Here is a 15413-nt window from a genome sequence, read left to right as displayed (position 1 = left end):
ATGGTAGACCACAAGCCCTTTCAATTTACTGTGCTTCCCATTGGCCTTACCAAGCACCCCTCTGTGTTCACCAAGGTGATGGCAGTGGTCGCAGCTCATTTGTGTATATCAGGGGTGTCAGTCTTCCCCTATCTCGAGGACTGGCTGCTGAACGTGGGCTTACCCCAGGCTGTCACCTCCCACCTCCAGAATACAGCCGACATTCTGCACTTGCTGGGGTTCACTATAAACGTGCCAAAGTCACACCTAACTCCTTCTCAGGTGCTCCCATTCTTCTGAGCTGTTCTGGACACAATGCAGTTTTGGACTTATCCTCCCGAACGGTGAGTCCAGGATATTCAGGCTATGATACTGATGTTTCAGCTTCTATCATGGGTTTGGTAAGACTGAATCTGAGGCTGCTGAGCCTCATGGCTTACTGCTAGTGACACATGTCAGATGGCATATGCAGGCTCTGCAGTCGGACCTGAAATTCCAGGGGATGCAACATCAGGGGGACGCAGCAACCAACAAGGTCCAGCTCTTGGATGGAACTGCAAAGGACGTGCAAATCTGGGTAAGAAACCCCAATTCTGTCCGAGGCAGAACCCTCTCCCTTCCCCAACCAGATCTGACAGTAGTGACAGATGCGTCATTCTTGGGATGGGGTGGCCATCTGGGAAAGGTGGAGATCAGAGGACTCTGGTCTCCAGAGGAATCTGGGCTCCACATAAACATGCTGGATTTCTGTGCTATCCGTCTGGCATTGAAAGCCTTTCTACCCTCCATCAAGGGAAGGCTAGTGCAGTTGTTCACAAACAACACCACTGCCAGTGGTCCTGCAACAAACACAGTGTTGTGGGGTCATGGACCCTCCGTCAGGAGGCTATCTTTATGGCTGGAACAGCAGGGCATATCCTTGATGGTTCAACATCTGGCAGGTTTCATGAACCCCAAAGCAGACAAACTCAGCCGTTGATGCCTAGCGGATCACAAGTTGGATCTGTTCTGGAGTTTTCAAGGCAGCACTTGTTCTGAGAGGATTTTCATCTAGAGTAGAGCTCAAGTCTTCTGTATGCCTTTCTGCCCATACCACTCCTGTCCAGAGTTCTCAAGAAGATCAGGAAGGACCTGGCCTAAGTCACCCTAATGGCTCTGGACTAGGCACGAAGAGTCTGTTATCCCGAGCTAATGAACATGAGTGTTGATCCTCCTATCAGGCTGCCCCTTTGGGAGGATCTTTTATTGCAGCAGCAGGGGAGGGTCCTCCACCTGAACCTGTCATCTCTCTGCCTTCTTGGTTGGAGATTGAGTGGCAGCAGTTGACAGCTTTCGACCTTCTTCCTGAAGTCGGCAATGTTATTCTGGCAGCCAGGCGTCCCGCCACTAAAACAGTATACCCCTGCCAGTGAATGAGATTTGTATCATAATGTACAGATCCTCTTTCTGCTTCCCTCTCAGATGTTTTGTTTTTTATCTTTACCTTTGCCCAGCAGGGCTCTGCTTTGGGCACTCTGAAAGGTTATACCTCTGCTCTGTCTGCCTTCTTGCGGCTGCTAGACCAACCCTCTATATTTAAGTTCCCTATTCTACATACATTTTTGAAAGGCCTTGTACATATGTTCACCCCTTCTCCTTTATTATGCCTCTCTGGGACTTTACTTTGGTGCTCACCTTCTAGATGTGTGCTCCTTTTGAGCCTCTCCACAATTTCTCACTCTGGCTGCTCACCACTAAAACAGTGAGTGAGCTTGCAGGCTTTATCTTCCGAGCCTCCATTCTTGTCAGTTTATCCAGACAAACTGGTGCTTCATACTAGGGCCTCTTTCCTGCCGAAAGTGGTAACAACATTTCATATGGGCCAATCTGTCACTTGCCCAACTTCTTTGCACTCCTCCACATCCATCTAAGGAAGAGCAGCAACTCCACGATCTGGACTCAAAAAGAGCATTGCTGTTCTACCTTGATCAAACAAAAGAGTTCCAGGTGGACGACCAACTCATTGTGGGTTTGTTGGAGCAAAGAAAGGTCAGACAGTGCAGAAATGGGAAATGGGGATCTCTCAGTGGATTATTCTCTGCATCAAAATATGCTACACAGTGGTGAAAAAGGAGTCTACTGAAGACTTGCGGGCTCATTTCACCAGTGCCAAAGCTGTGACCACTGTATTAGCACATGGAGTCCCAGTCCTGGATATCTGCCAGGCAGCCAAGTGGGCTTCCCTGCACACATTTACAAAGCACTGTTGCCTGCACAGTCAGGTCCATAGGGACGCATATTTCTCCCATTCAGTCCTGCAGGATGTCCTAGTTTAAATTAGTCTGTAGAGCAACTACGGAATAGTTTTACTTGAGTATCTATTCAAAGGTAATTAATCTGCAGCTAGAAGTCTCTATCAGATGAACAAGTTACTTACCTTCGGTACCACATTATCTGGTAGAGACAATATCTAGCTGCAGATTGCTTACTGAACCACCCATCCTCCCGGCTCTGCAGACAGATGTCTAGGTTTGGAGATGGTACCCTTTAAGGCCGTAGTCTGTACACACCATTGTCAGTGCTCTACATGGTTCTGCTCTTCTGGCATGGAAAGTTGTGAAAACTAACTAATGTCATGGCGCAGAGGTGGCTTCTATATAAGTGAAGCATACCTCTAGTGCAGTCGCTGCCACATGGAGCCGACCAACGACACTCCACCTCCAGACTCCCAGGGATGCTCACGAAAAATCTTCCGGATCCAGTTTGACGCTTAGGAAGAAATTCAGAAGTAAGGAATCTGCAGCTATATAGTCTCTATCAGATAATGCGTTACCAAGGGTAAGTAACTTGTTTGATGAGAACCATCAAGGAAATATACCTCTGATGTTCTTACAGTGCAAATCAGGTTTTGGTGGTCAATGGCATCAAATGTCACAAACAGATCAAGGAGGATAAATAGGTACACTTCACCTCTATCAATGATGAAGCATACATCATCTAGAGATTTTAAGGTGACTGTTCTTGCACTGTATTCCTTGTGGAGTCCTGACTGGCATGAAGCAAGGAGGTTCTGATTTTCAAGGATGGCAGTCAGTTGTATTGAAACACATTCTTTGTCATTTTACCCGACCATGGTCAGCTAGTGACTGATCTGAAGTTGGAAAGTTTGTTGAATGTGCTGAAGGTTTCTTTACGATGGGAGTAATTGACCTTTTTAGGTCTCTGGAAAGAAGCCATTTAAAAATGAGGCATTCATGAGGAGCATCACAGTTTATGGGACAACTTGAAGTTAGTTTGGTTAGCTTAGCAGGAATAGTAACTGTAAAATATAGTGTTGGTCTTAACTATTTAACAAATTTGGAGTACTAGACATCACTGGTTGACTCAGATTTCTTCCAGGTGTCTGATGAAACCAGTGTCATTTCACTGTCTGATGAGGTTGATGTCAATGCCTGGTGAATTATTGAACAGCAAAGGGATTGAATCTCTGTGGCAAGAGCTCTTGGAGGTGAAGTTATCTATAAAATCATTGCATTTGGAGAATGAACTAGGGAGACTTATATCATTCAGAGATATAGGGGTCAATTACGACTTCGATAGATGAAAAAGGCCGTCCGCCAAAGTCCTGATGGTCAGGCTGCCACCAGTGTGGCTGCCTTCCTGCGGGCCCCATTAAGTGTTTCCCGCAGGGTCAGTGGGCAGAAACGGTGTTTCCGCCCACTCGCCCAGTAGGAAACAGCCTACAACATTGACGCCGGCTCATAATAGAACCGGCGGCAATGCTGTAGTGCGTAGGGTGCACCAGAACTCATCACGATGTTCACTCTCTGCAAAGCAGAGAGTGAACATCGTGATGAGTGCTGGCCACTGGGGGCCCTGCACTGCCCATGCCAACTGCATGGGTAGTGCAGGGGGCCCCTGCACCCTGTCTCTGCCAGCAGGTACATGGTGGTACTACCACCATGCAATCGCCAGCAGATAAGGGACTCGTAATTCCCAGGGTAGCTCTGCATGCAGGGCTGCCCTGGCGGATTGAGACCGTCAGAACCACCAGTTCCTCCTGTGGAGGAAAACTGGAGGTGCTGGCGGTGTGACCGTTGCGCTACCGCCACGGTCGTAATGTGGCTGATAAACTTCCACATTGGCGGCAGTCTGACCGCCACCATGAGACCGCCAGGGTCGTAATGACCCCCATAGTGTACTGTTTGACTATGTTGGACTGTTCCTTGGACCTTTTGAGAGCATTTTTTATTTTGTTCATCAGTTGTTGAGGTTTTGTCTGGATAATGATTAATGTATACCGTTTCCTAGCAGCTTTTAGATCAAACATATATTTTGGATTTCTTTTCTCTCTAATCTTCTTTCAAGTGTCTTAACTTCTTTTATCTTCTTGAAGAGTTGAGCATTGAAGAAAGTATTATGTAATTATTATGATTTTCTTGCTTTTGAGGAGTGTTATTAAGTCAATAGATTATTTTAGAGCAGTTTCAGAGCTGGCAAAAGCGTGGTTTTCATCTGAAGATATGGCTGTTACCTCAGAAGTCCTTTATAGCCTCTGTAACATCCAGATGTTATACTGGGTGGACATATCTTTTATATATGAAGGTGGGTGGAGTTAGTTGGTGAAGTAGATTAGATCAGTTTCGCTGCATTCGGAGGTGTTAAAACCAAAGACCTCGTCAAGAGGCAGGCCTGAGGCAACTACTTCATTGTAGTCAGAAATGACGTATTCAGGACATTACAGCAACTGATGTGTTAAGGATATTACAGAAACTGTTTCAAAGTAGGTATTGCATGACTTCTGTAACAATTGTTTTGAGGTCATCTCCTGCGGGGACTGTACTGCATGGAATCTTGGTTATTTGGTTATGCCATGCACTCAAACACACTAAAAATCTAATTGTGTACAGTATTCTCAGTGCCATTACCTTGTTCTCTTCAAAAGAGTGACATCTCTCGCAAGTCATAAAGACATATTTTTTGATTTCCAATAATTAAGGTCTTATTTGAGATGAACCTGAATGAATCGTATAAAAAATGGTATACGTGTAACCAAAATTGAACCAGTGATGTTGTTTTAAACAGTAAAAAATTATTATTGCAAAAGTGTATCACAGTTGGGAGATGTGGTCATGCCCAGGGTGTACTGGTCACAGGACTTGGCAAACAGTATTCTGGTCAGAGACTGTACCCCTGTGCCCAGTAGTCCAACACAAAGCACCTGTTTAGCACTGTTTGTTGTCCCCCCCAATAAGCACGGGGTTTGGCTTACAGTACCCATGCTCCGAGTAGCCATTGGGCATACCTTGTGCCTATAGACTCAGGACCTGCCTTTGGATTATGTTCTGCACTCACTTATCCAGGATCTACTGATTACAATCTGTGGTTAGGATGATGGCCACAGGGTAAAGACTGTGATGTTTGGCTACAGCTAGAATTTTGTACCCTAACCCCTATTCCCTACTTAAGTATGACCTAAACCAATTACTGTGGCAAGTACCATTGTCCTTACTGCTCCCATAGTAAGCTCACACCATTGCCTAGCAGCCCTGTCTGCAGTGCCCACTGGATATGGATTTTCGGCAGATGTAAAAATAGGCAATTGCAAAAATAAAAAATAAATAAATAAAACCTCCCTATGCTCCACATATATTTTGCTCATTAATGCTCAGCAGTCCATCATTATGGCGCTACCTGTCCTCAGTTTTGATATTTGTTTATTACTTTGTTGAGGCCATTTGGTTAATGACATTAAATAGTTTTCTAAGCTCTGTCTTTGTCCTACTATTCAGCGTATGTTGAGCATTTGCATGATGATAAATGTGTTTATTATTTCCATCACCTTCCACTGCTGTTATACTTTGTTGAGCTGGGAGTTTCATTCAGTCAACAGTTGCTTTTTAGTGTTACCATTGACTGGTTGTTTTTTATACTTTAAATAGACCTCACAATACATGGAAAAATGACCACATTGCCTTCTGCAGCAAATCATGAGGTTGTGTGTGTGTTCTCTTTAGCTCCATCTTGTCATTTGGCTAACAACAAATGATCTTGACAGTGAAACAGACTTAACTTTTAGTTTTGTCAATTTTTCATGTCTGGTACCAACATCTACTCCTCTTCCGTGTTATGTCTGATGCTGGTACAACCCCTGTACAGACAAATGTATATTTTAAGAAACGTTTTGTTAGTATACAGTTCACTCATTTATTTAAGCAAGTACATGTATAGTATTTTGTGTTTTAAATATGATGTCCAAAAATAATTATTTCCCCAATCGACCACCAAAGCCTATCATTTACTCAGGGATGTATATGTTAAAGAGCAAAGTCTCCGTTTCAAATCGAGCGCATATTTATAGCTGGATTTATTTTTTGTTCTAATTTTGGCAATCTGAACAATGCTCACCTTTGGGATTCTCTATAGATGTATCAACACTGGTCAAATGCTGCCAATGTCCATTGTGGCTAGGACTTTTTCCTAAAGCTGCATGCAAGAGCCATGCTCATTAGCCCTATTCTTTTATCCTTTATTCTGCAGCATAAGTTGTACCTCCATTCCAAGAGTACTCATAGTTACAATGGGGGATCCCTCTCTTCATTTACCTCACCCACAGCTTTACTCCCACAAAACCCTTTTAGTGGCAATGGAGTGCATTCAAACTTGGTTCCCAGTTGGTGAGGCTTTAAATGTTGAATATCATTTACAAGGGCTTGTGAATTCATCAGCTGCAAACAGTGTCTTCCTTTTGCGAAATACTCTTGATTATTTTACAAAGAAGGTGGAACTGCGGCAGAAAATTAATAGTATAATTTAGAAATAATATTGCAATAACAAGTCTCTGATATGTACTGGACACTACTTTCAAAGAATTCTTGTTCTAAAAGGAGTCAAAACTATCAGTTGTTAAAAATAATTACCAAAATCTTTCAGTCAAAGCTAAGAAAAAAATAAGAAATCTTATAGTGAAAAGACGTAAATCATAAAGTTTACATAAACATAAGATCCAAAATGCAGTCCTATAACATACAACTTCACATTACACTTGTGCAGCCCTTTGTACTCCTTTACTTAAAAAGTCCAGGAGAAAAATTATTGAGTCATGGTATTGTACAGCACGGCATGTTAATTTTTTTTCAGTGCTACTTGTAGGTCTACATCGCTTTAAGAAATCCAGTGGCACAGTGAGCCTGGGACCCACGTCTGGGAATACCGGGAGCAATTAGGGTGACAAATGCGAAAACAATAGATGATGGACAAAATGCTGAACAATGTCAAATACTCACCCTCAGTCAGAGATCTGGGCTGGACTGTTCTCATGGAGAGCAGGGTCAAGACTGATTTGCATATGGTTAGGTCCAAGCTGGGGTTGCATGGTCGGCATAGAATAATAGGTTTAGGCCCAGATCTCTGACCCATGGTGAATGTTTGACTATGTTCAGCACTCTGTCCATCATCTGTACCTTTTGCATTACATTGATTGTCATTTTCGCTTTTTTGAACTTACAAATTAATGTTCTAATAAGCAGTGCTTTTCAACTATGCCTTTAGTAACTACTGTTCATTACATCTGATTTTGGTTTCTATTACATTCTCATATAAATCAATGAAGAAAGTGCAAGGTGAAAAGACTGCATGACTCTTTGCAGCCTCATTTCAACCCAAGGAGGTTATGCCACAGTTATTTGACCTTATAGCAAGTGGATCATGTAAAAAAGGAGTATTTGCAATAGACACAGACATTGTTCTTTAAAATTACCTCCTAAACTGAAATGTTATAAGGTTTGGTTTCAGCAAAGTCTTTCATACTATTCATTTTGGAACATCCCTAATTAATCCAAGACGAACCTACAATGTAAAACAGAGTAACAAAGATCATTATGGACTAGCTAAGTGACTGGAAGGAAAGAGGAAGAGACTGAAAATTTGATAAACAGATACATACACAAAAACAGCTGTTTACAATTTTGTTACTAGGAATATTACAAACTGTAAGGGAAGCAGAAAGCTGTTGGCATATTACCCTACTTTCTACAATGACATTGATACCCCATTGTGTGTGAAACACATACAAAGTACTTAAGATCTCAACAGTTGTCCAGGAAAATTCAGCGATGATTCAGAGCGGTCAAGCTAAATGTTTGAAAAGCATGAGAGAAGGCACTAGAGGAGCAATGTAAATGATTGAATGTACAATGAGAGGTCTAAACAACAGAAGCAAATTTCATTTATGACAATACAGATATTATGGGGTCTCATCTGGCTCTATTTGAAAGTGCCTCCTCATTTTAGAAGGCTGAAAAACATTAGTAACAGTACAAATTAAAACTGCCAAAGTTGTACCCAGGGTGAAGTAGCAATTGGTTACAGTGATGTGACCGTGCCTGTCAATGTGTGCTGTTAGAAGGAGAAGAGAAAAATTGAAACATATGCTGTATTCATTTAAACCCCTCATTGCTGGTCATAGTAGAGGCATTGCGCTACTTTTAGTACATTTGCTGCTCTAGAACAAAACTCCAGTGCTAACACTAGTGTGGAGGGGACCCAAGATTGATGCAAAGAATGCTTCTCTCAACAAGAAAGATGGTAATAAGTGGAATAGCTTTTGTGCAGAAGTGCATGAAGGCACAATCAGGAAATTTGTTGAAAAAGCCTCAGGCTGATATGGGGGTGTGATGCTAGCATTGGGGAAAAAGGTTGCACTGCAAACTGGCTATACGTCATATTAAAACATGCAGGGGGATGTAAAGTTAAGATGTGGATGAAAAACCTAATTTATACTGCACAAATAATTTCATCTATGCATGCTGACATCTAAAATGCATTTGTTAGATTGTATTACATTAGCTTGGGTTTGATTACAGTCAATTTAAAGTGTGTAAAACATTAAGTTTAAATGTTAACATTTAGATATCTATGAGATGCAGCCATTACCACAGCCAAGATATATAGGGTAACTACCACTGGGTCTATCCACTGGGTTGCTTAGTCCCACGGCCTCCCTTATTCCTTACTTTCACTAGTGACTTCTTTCATTTACATCCGACAGGAAAGTTGGTGCTACCCTACATTTTCTCCGAATACCTTTTCCTTCCACTTACAAATATGTAACTCACGGCCGAAAGTATTCATACTCTCCTGGTTTCCCCCGTGAAGCTGGACACTGCTCTTAAGAGTTAGAGGTTATGTGCTCTAAGCACCTGGGTTTCTCCCCTAGATGAGGATATATAATTGTACCTCTGTCTTTTCAAATTACTGGTATGTTTTAGTAGCAGGATCTCGCATTTTTTTATCAGTAAATTTACCTCCCCCTGGTCAGAGTAGACCGCACCCACTTGTTCCTGATGCATTTTTTCCACAAGCAAATTCCAAGATGAATCGAATTCTCAAATCCCTTTTTTATGGTAGTTTTAACTTGAAGACTTACCCAAATATTTCTCTCAAAACAGTCTGTTCCTAACACTCCTATAGTTCTCTAAGCCTTCAGTGTGTCTAACAGGCCACAGCAATTATCTGGAGGTAAAGTTACTGAAGCTTGATGTTAACTGGAGTCTAATCCTCCCATTGAAAGAGAACGGTGGGGGGTGGGGACGAAGAACAGAACTATGCTATGGAAAACTTTCTTAGTTCTACAGAGTCCAAGGATACCAGTTGAAGCGGTTGTATTCTTGTGAATCTTTCATTGTGATATTAACAGAGAGAAAAGATAATAAACAACGAGAAAACTTAGCACATTTGCTCCTCGGACAGAAAATTGAAGAAAAATTAGCTGTTACAATTGTTATGACCTAAATAGTAGTAGTAGTAATGCAAAATCAGTTTACTCTCTTTCATAGGTTATTTGTGGATCAGAAATTCCTTGATAATTAGTACATTACATACACGAAAATGTATTTGCAATGAACCCTCATATGTGTTAAGACATGATTCCACAATCCAGTGTCGGTCTGATGTAAACGCCTTTGCTAACATGGACTGCAGCAAATCCTGTTGACTCCATTTTGTTTTACAAATGCAGCAGAATAGCGCGAAGTATTTTGGCCCTGTTTTTTTGCATTTTTGCAAAGTTACCATGATGTGAAGCTATCATCGGGTAGCATGAGGCATGGCGATGTATAGCCATGGCATGTTTTTTGAGTATTTCGACAAATCCGTGGGGGAGCTGCAGTTATCACTGTGAATATTTGTATTTTGTTGCCGTCTTGGGATTACTTGCATTTCGATGACTTTGCCTATTTCGTACATTTGATTGTATATAATACCCCTGCCTTTAAATAATTGAGCTGTGATCTTGATTAAATGCTGTATATCAGTATTCGTTCATCTAGCATCCACTAGACGCGTCAGGGTCAGCCAGAGTTATCCCATGGCTGTCAGATATATTGTGCTCAAAGGCCCCACTGCAGCCTTCCCATTAAAAGAGTCGTCAGTCTTCCTGCTCAAGCTTTATCACTGTGACATGCATGTAATCTTTAAATTAACTCCCTGGATCTCCTATTCTGCTTTCAATGCCAAGAAAATTAATGTTGCTCCATTTGTTACAGGTCTCTCTCCTGCTCCTTCGCAAATCAGATGTCACATTGAGTCAAGCTCCCCTGTGGACGCGCATGGCTGTTTTCGGAGCCTCAGCCCAGTACCATGTATTCAGCAAAGTGGAAGAAAGCCCCATGTCAAACCTGCACGAGTCAAACCACTGCATGCTCAGAAGCCCCAAGGCAAGCGGCTCACTTATTTTATTGTTTTCCGAATTCCACTTTACAGTCTTGGCTAAGCTAAAATATTATTGTTTACAAGTAAACATCTTATGTTCAACTATGTGCTACAAACTGCACCCACATAGTACTTATAGGGCACCCTACTTATAGGGCATCTTTTTTGGGGTTCACCAGGCGTAGACTGGGGACGGTGATTGTTAGATTGAATGTGCTGTTCCCGGTGCATGTGTAGATCAGTGCCTTCAAGCACATTAGCGAAAGGCAGACCAGCTGCTTGAAGCAGCAGTCCATTTTTCACCGGAGGCTGTGGACCTGACCTCTCATTAAGTGGACAGTGGGGATTCACCAGCCTAGAGCGCAGTAAATGATTTCACACGCCTACCTGGGGAAGATGCTGGGATCCGTCCCTGGGTATCCTCTTGCCACCACGCAAGTGGCACTATTGGGGGAACACTGACTTATGTATGGCACATATTCAGAATACCTCCCAATAGCTCCTTTATCTCTGGGTCCGCCTCTGTAATATGTCAGGGGCAAAGTGTTTGCTCATTTGCATGAGGAAACATCCCCTGGGTGCAATTTGCAAAATAAAAGGGGATACAAAAGAATATGTGACCCCCTTCTATAATACTAAAGTGCCATGGGGTGAAACAGCCTGGCACAAATGCCCATTGTGTCCCTGGGGCACTTTATATAATACGGCCACAGGTGTTTTAGCATCACTGCGAAAGAAACACGGTTACTGGTGTAGTTAGAACGTAAATGGTATAACTTTCCAGTGTTAATGATAATATGGCTATATTTATGCAGAAGAATGATGTTTTTCCATCTTTCTACTAACCCAGTTGATCGCATAAAATAAAGTGCATTCTCGGGCTGTGAACAGCACTTGTGTACAGTATATATTCTGCTGTTAACTAAGATGCTGTGATGCTAACACTTGTATCATGCTTACTTTCATTTATATGGTACCATAGCACTTTCTGAATCTGAGTGCTACTTTGATGACTTGCTCTGTGCATAAGAGAGCAACAGTTCTATTTAGCATGTTGTGTTTGAGAGCTGCAGAACAGGTGCTGTATAGGGATATTGTTGAGTGGAAATATATGTTACTTGTCCAATGTTAGCTGATTATGGTGTACCAGAGGTGAGTTGAGTGCTTTTGCTATTGTGCCCTTAATGGGTGGTTGTCTGGTGTATCTTGGGGTTTGGGTGATATTTGACTGTTTTTTACCCTAGAGATTTGTGAAGCTTGAGCTGGATTGGGTTCTTTTGGGTGATCTGTCAAATATATCCTAATGTGAGATTGGTTATCCTCTGGGAAAGAAACAGTTAAAAGCAAACAGGTTTAACAACTACAGACCTTATCTCTTAGGGTGGTAATTTAGTATGAAAAACCATTGCATGCCAAACATACAGCCTAAGAAGGGCCTTGGGAGCCTGTGAAGGGAGGAGAATATTTTCCATGAGAAAGTGAGTTAATCATTAAGAAAGCAGGGAAATGAGGTGATGGGCGAATATTGCATGGCAGGCTAAAGCATGACCACAGCCTGAAATATATGTGGTGTGAAAGAGGTACTGCCTAGCCACCTATATCACTTGAAGCTGTGGCATAGGCCAAGGTATGAGTGAACCTTCTTATGGACGTGCTGTGGCAGTGCCAAGTCAAGTATATGGCTTGGAGCGATAGTGCTAATTGTTGTGTTTAATGTGTAATATCAAAGTTGGGTAAAGTATGAATATGATTTACTATGGATATGCTATTGAGGTGGCAAGCACATAACCAACTAGATGGTCTGGTGCTGTGTTATGCATGTGATGGAGGTTGGGATTTTGTTGCTGTGGTAGTGTAAGAGAATTAAGTACACAGAGTTCCCACTAACTGGATGGCTACTGTAAACAAAAAGCATACAGAGAAAAAGGTTACATTAGTCCAGTGGCTTTTTTCATTTAATAATTCAATTACAACAGACACACCACAAAGTTACAATCCTGAAATGTGTTCTGGGAAATGTACTTCTTGAGCACTTTCTGCAACTGAACAAGAGGGTTTTTACACCTGACTGGAAGACTCTGTGTTTCCAGCTCTCTCTTGCATACCTTTGTTCTTGTGGTTGGCAGACACTCTCCTCTCAAGAAGTGCCAGCCTTCCTGCCTGATCATCTACTGCTTTTGGGGTCTCTATACACTTCTCTGGTTAGTTTTTCTTGTTCTCTCTTTCCTTGCTTATCTTGTCCTGTGACCCTCTGCCAAAATATGCGTTGCTCTTTTACTTCCCAATTTGCCTATACCCCTAAACAGCCCTACACCAATGGCATCCCTTACTTTCTTTGCAAAACTCAAGTCTGCTACCCTACCAACTTCATTCCCTGCCTCTGCAACTCATTCCTTCCTGCGCCTCTATGCCTTCTTTGCTTGGATCCATGCGTCTGTGATACTCTCCTTGTCTGATCATCCAATGTTCTCTATGTCTGGGATGCACATTCCACAAATCAGTTCTTTATGCATACTAGAGTGGGTGGGATTTTCTCCAGGGATCACATTATGATGTGGTAGTTCATCTAGCAACTACCTGCTATTGCCAATGGTCTCAATGCAAGGAGGTGGGGTCTGGGTTGTGGGCAAGAAATGTGCAACTTAAATCCAGACACTTTTTAACCACTGTTATAGGGGTATAACCCAGACAAATTAAACCAGAGTACCTCACTCCTTGAATGAAATCAGTTTTCTCTTTTCCTGCTAGTGATCTATAAGTAGGGCTCTCAGTGTTTTGGTGTTTATTGTTTTACATTTATGTCTGTATTTATCCATATTTATTTTATAAGTATTTTTCTATATGTATTTTGTGCTTAGTGTACAAACTGAAGCTGCAGTGGGTGTGTTTCCATATTTATTTAACCTACAAATGTTAACTCATGGTTGAATATTCAATAGGTTTGTTATTTACAGTAAAATTCAGTCTTCTAAAAGCATTCACATTGTAGAGCATTTTAAATATCTGTACTTTTGCAGTTATAAGTTTAGTTAAGAATTCCTTTTTTAATTCCCCTACTACGTGTCTATCTGCACAGCTATTGACCTAGCAGTTATTATTGACAGTTGATGGAGCCTGGGGCCCCATCTTTTCATCTAGGGTCCGTTGAATCTTTTCTTCTCTGTCCGAAGGTGAAGGGATAATTTATCAAACCATTCAAATAAATTACAGTTTAACTCAATAGTCACACATTAAACCTCAGAGTCCAAATTAAAGTTTCAAAGAACTCTATTACAGCCTTGAAACCAAAGTTACATACGTGAGCCTCAAAACCATAGTATAGAGATACAAATTTACCAATGGAGAGTTAAGGCATCACACAATATTAAATTGAAACAACACGTAAAATACCAAAACTTAAATAGCAGCATTGCAGAAAATCAGGAAAAGTACTTGATGTCAAAATTCTAAAATTAAGTTCTCTGTCTATCCATTGAATCTAGCTCCTAAACTATTCTAAAACTAAAGGAATATCTGAGGAAGGTTAGCAAACAGAACTTCAGTAGAAGATTCTATTTAGAAGAGGTGCAGTGAAAAAAAGCCATATAGAAAGTGTGAGGTCTTTACCCCAAAAAGGTGCTGTCTGAGCAAGGGGTAGAGAGAGTCTGAGTCCCTCACTAGCTAAACTACTCTAAAATCTTGTTTTTTCCCAGTGTGATGACATCATGAAAAAAAGTCTCATTAGAAAAACAAAACTGTAGGTCAGCTATAATTAACAATTCAGTGTTCTGAAGCCTTCGACTTCCAACCTTGATGCACCCTCACATTCAGGAATCTCGAAAGCTATAGCTGCCAGAACCAGGATATACCTTTTGTCCGGTAGCATTTTCTCAGACCCTCTTGTCTCTCATGCACAACAAGCGCCTTGTTAACTTCAGCACCTGTAGCTTTGGAAAAACACTCTTTCCCGTTGATGATTAGAACAAACAAAAAGAATGCAGCCTTCACTCCGACCAACTAAAATGAACACAAATATACTTTTAGTTAAAATACACTTGAATAACTAACTTGTTGAATATAAAATGATTAAAAGGAATAACATTTCTAAAATACTACAACGTTGACATTCATGCAAGCGAGTATTAATGTGGCTTGCATAAACGTTAACTTTCATTGTGCACTTTTACTAATATATTTCAGTGCACCATGTTTAACAATTAATTTTACATGTTACAAAATGAAAATAACCACCACTTCTTCTTCACGGTTTAGGAACCATAATGGCACATATAGGTTATGCTCCTTCGTAGCAGTGAAAATAGTCCAAAAGAAAACCTATTTTCTGTACTTTTACATATTTAATAATAGATACAGACAGTAACATAGATGGGTATCTATCTATATTTACCTATAAAAACTGAAAATAGGAGCCTTATCTTTAAGTAGGATTGTCAATGGATTTGTCCCATTCCTGAGCATTCTAGACTAGTATCTTATCCATACTTATTGCTTGCCCCTCCTTCAATTCATACAAATAAGATTGTTGATTAATCCAATCCTGGTGTAGGATCACTATCATTGTATTTTTTTCTTTTGATCCACATTTAAAAGCTATCAGCCACTAGTAGTCTCAAGTTTTTTTGACAGAGCTGCTTCATGCAGAATGTACCACAGTAGTTTTGCTGAATTCCTCCTTACTACTGTTGTGTGTCTGGAATGCTTCTTAATCAAAGTATCAAGCAGAATTATGTGATTTACAGAACAGC

The 15413-nt window shown here is 41.2% G+C and overlaps 1 protein-coding gene across 7 annotated transcripts in view; it reads left to right on the top strand.

Moving 5' to 3' along the window:
• Positions 1–15413, top strand: part of FGD3 (FYVE, RhoGEF and PH domain containing 3) — a 554715-nt gene that overhangs the window by 297035 nt on the left and 242267 nt on the right. For 6 of the 7 annotated variants that reach the window (XM_069206420.1, XM_069206423.1, XM_069206421.1 and 3 more), the window contains one exon: positions 10503–10673. The exons of the other annotated variant lie outside the window; for it this stretch is intronic. In XM_069206420.1, coding sequence (XP_069062521.1) covers positions 10503–10673 — 171 coding nt within the window. The remainder of the gene's footprint in view (positions 1–10502; positions 10674–15413) is intronic. 7 annotated transcript variants of the gene reach the window in all.

This window comes from Pleurodeles waltl, chromosome 9 (genome assembly GCF_031143425.1).
Source record: "Pleurodeles waltl isolate 20211129_DDA chromosome 9, aPleWal1.hap1.20221129, whole genome shotgun sequence".
In the NCBI taxonomy this organism is placed as follows: Eukaryota; Metazoa; Chordata; class Amphibia; order Caudata; family Salamandridae; genus Pleurodeles; species Pleurodeles waltl.
Note: the sequence above shows the minus strand (reverse complement) of the source record. Positions and strands in the feature narration are given on the sequence as shown.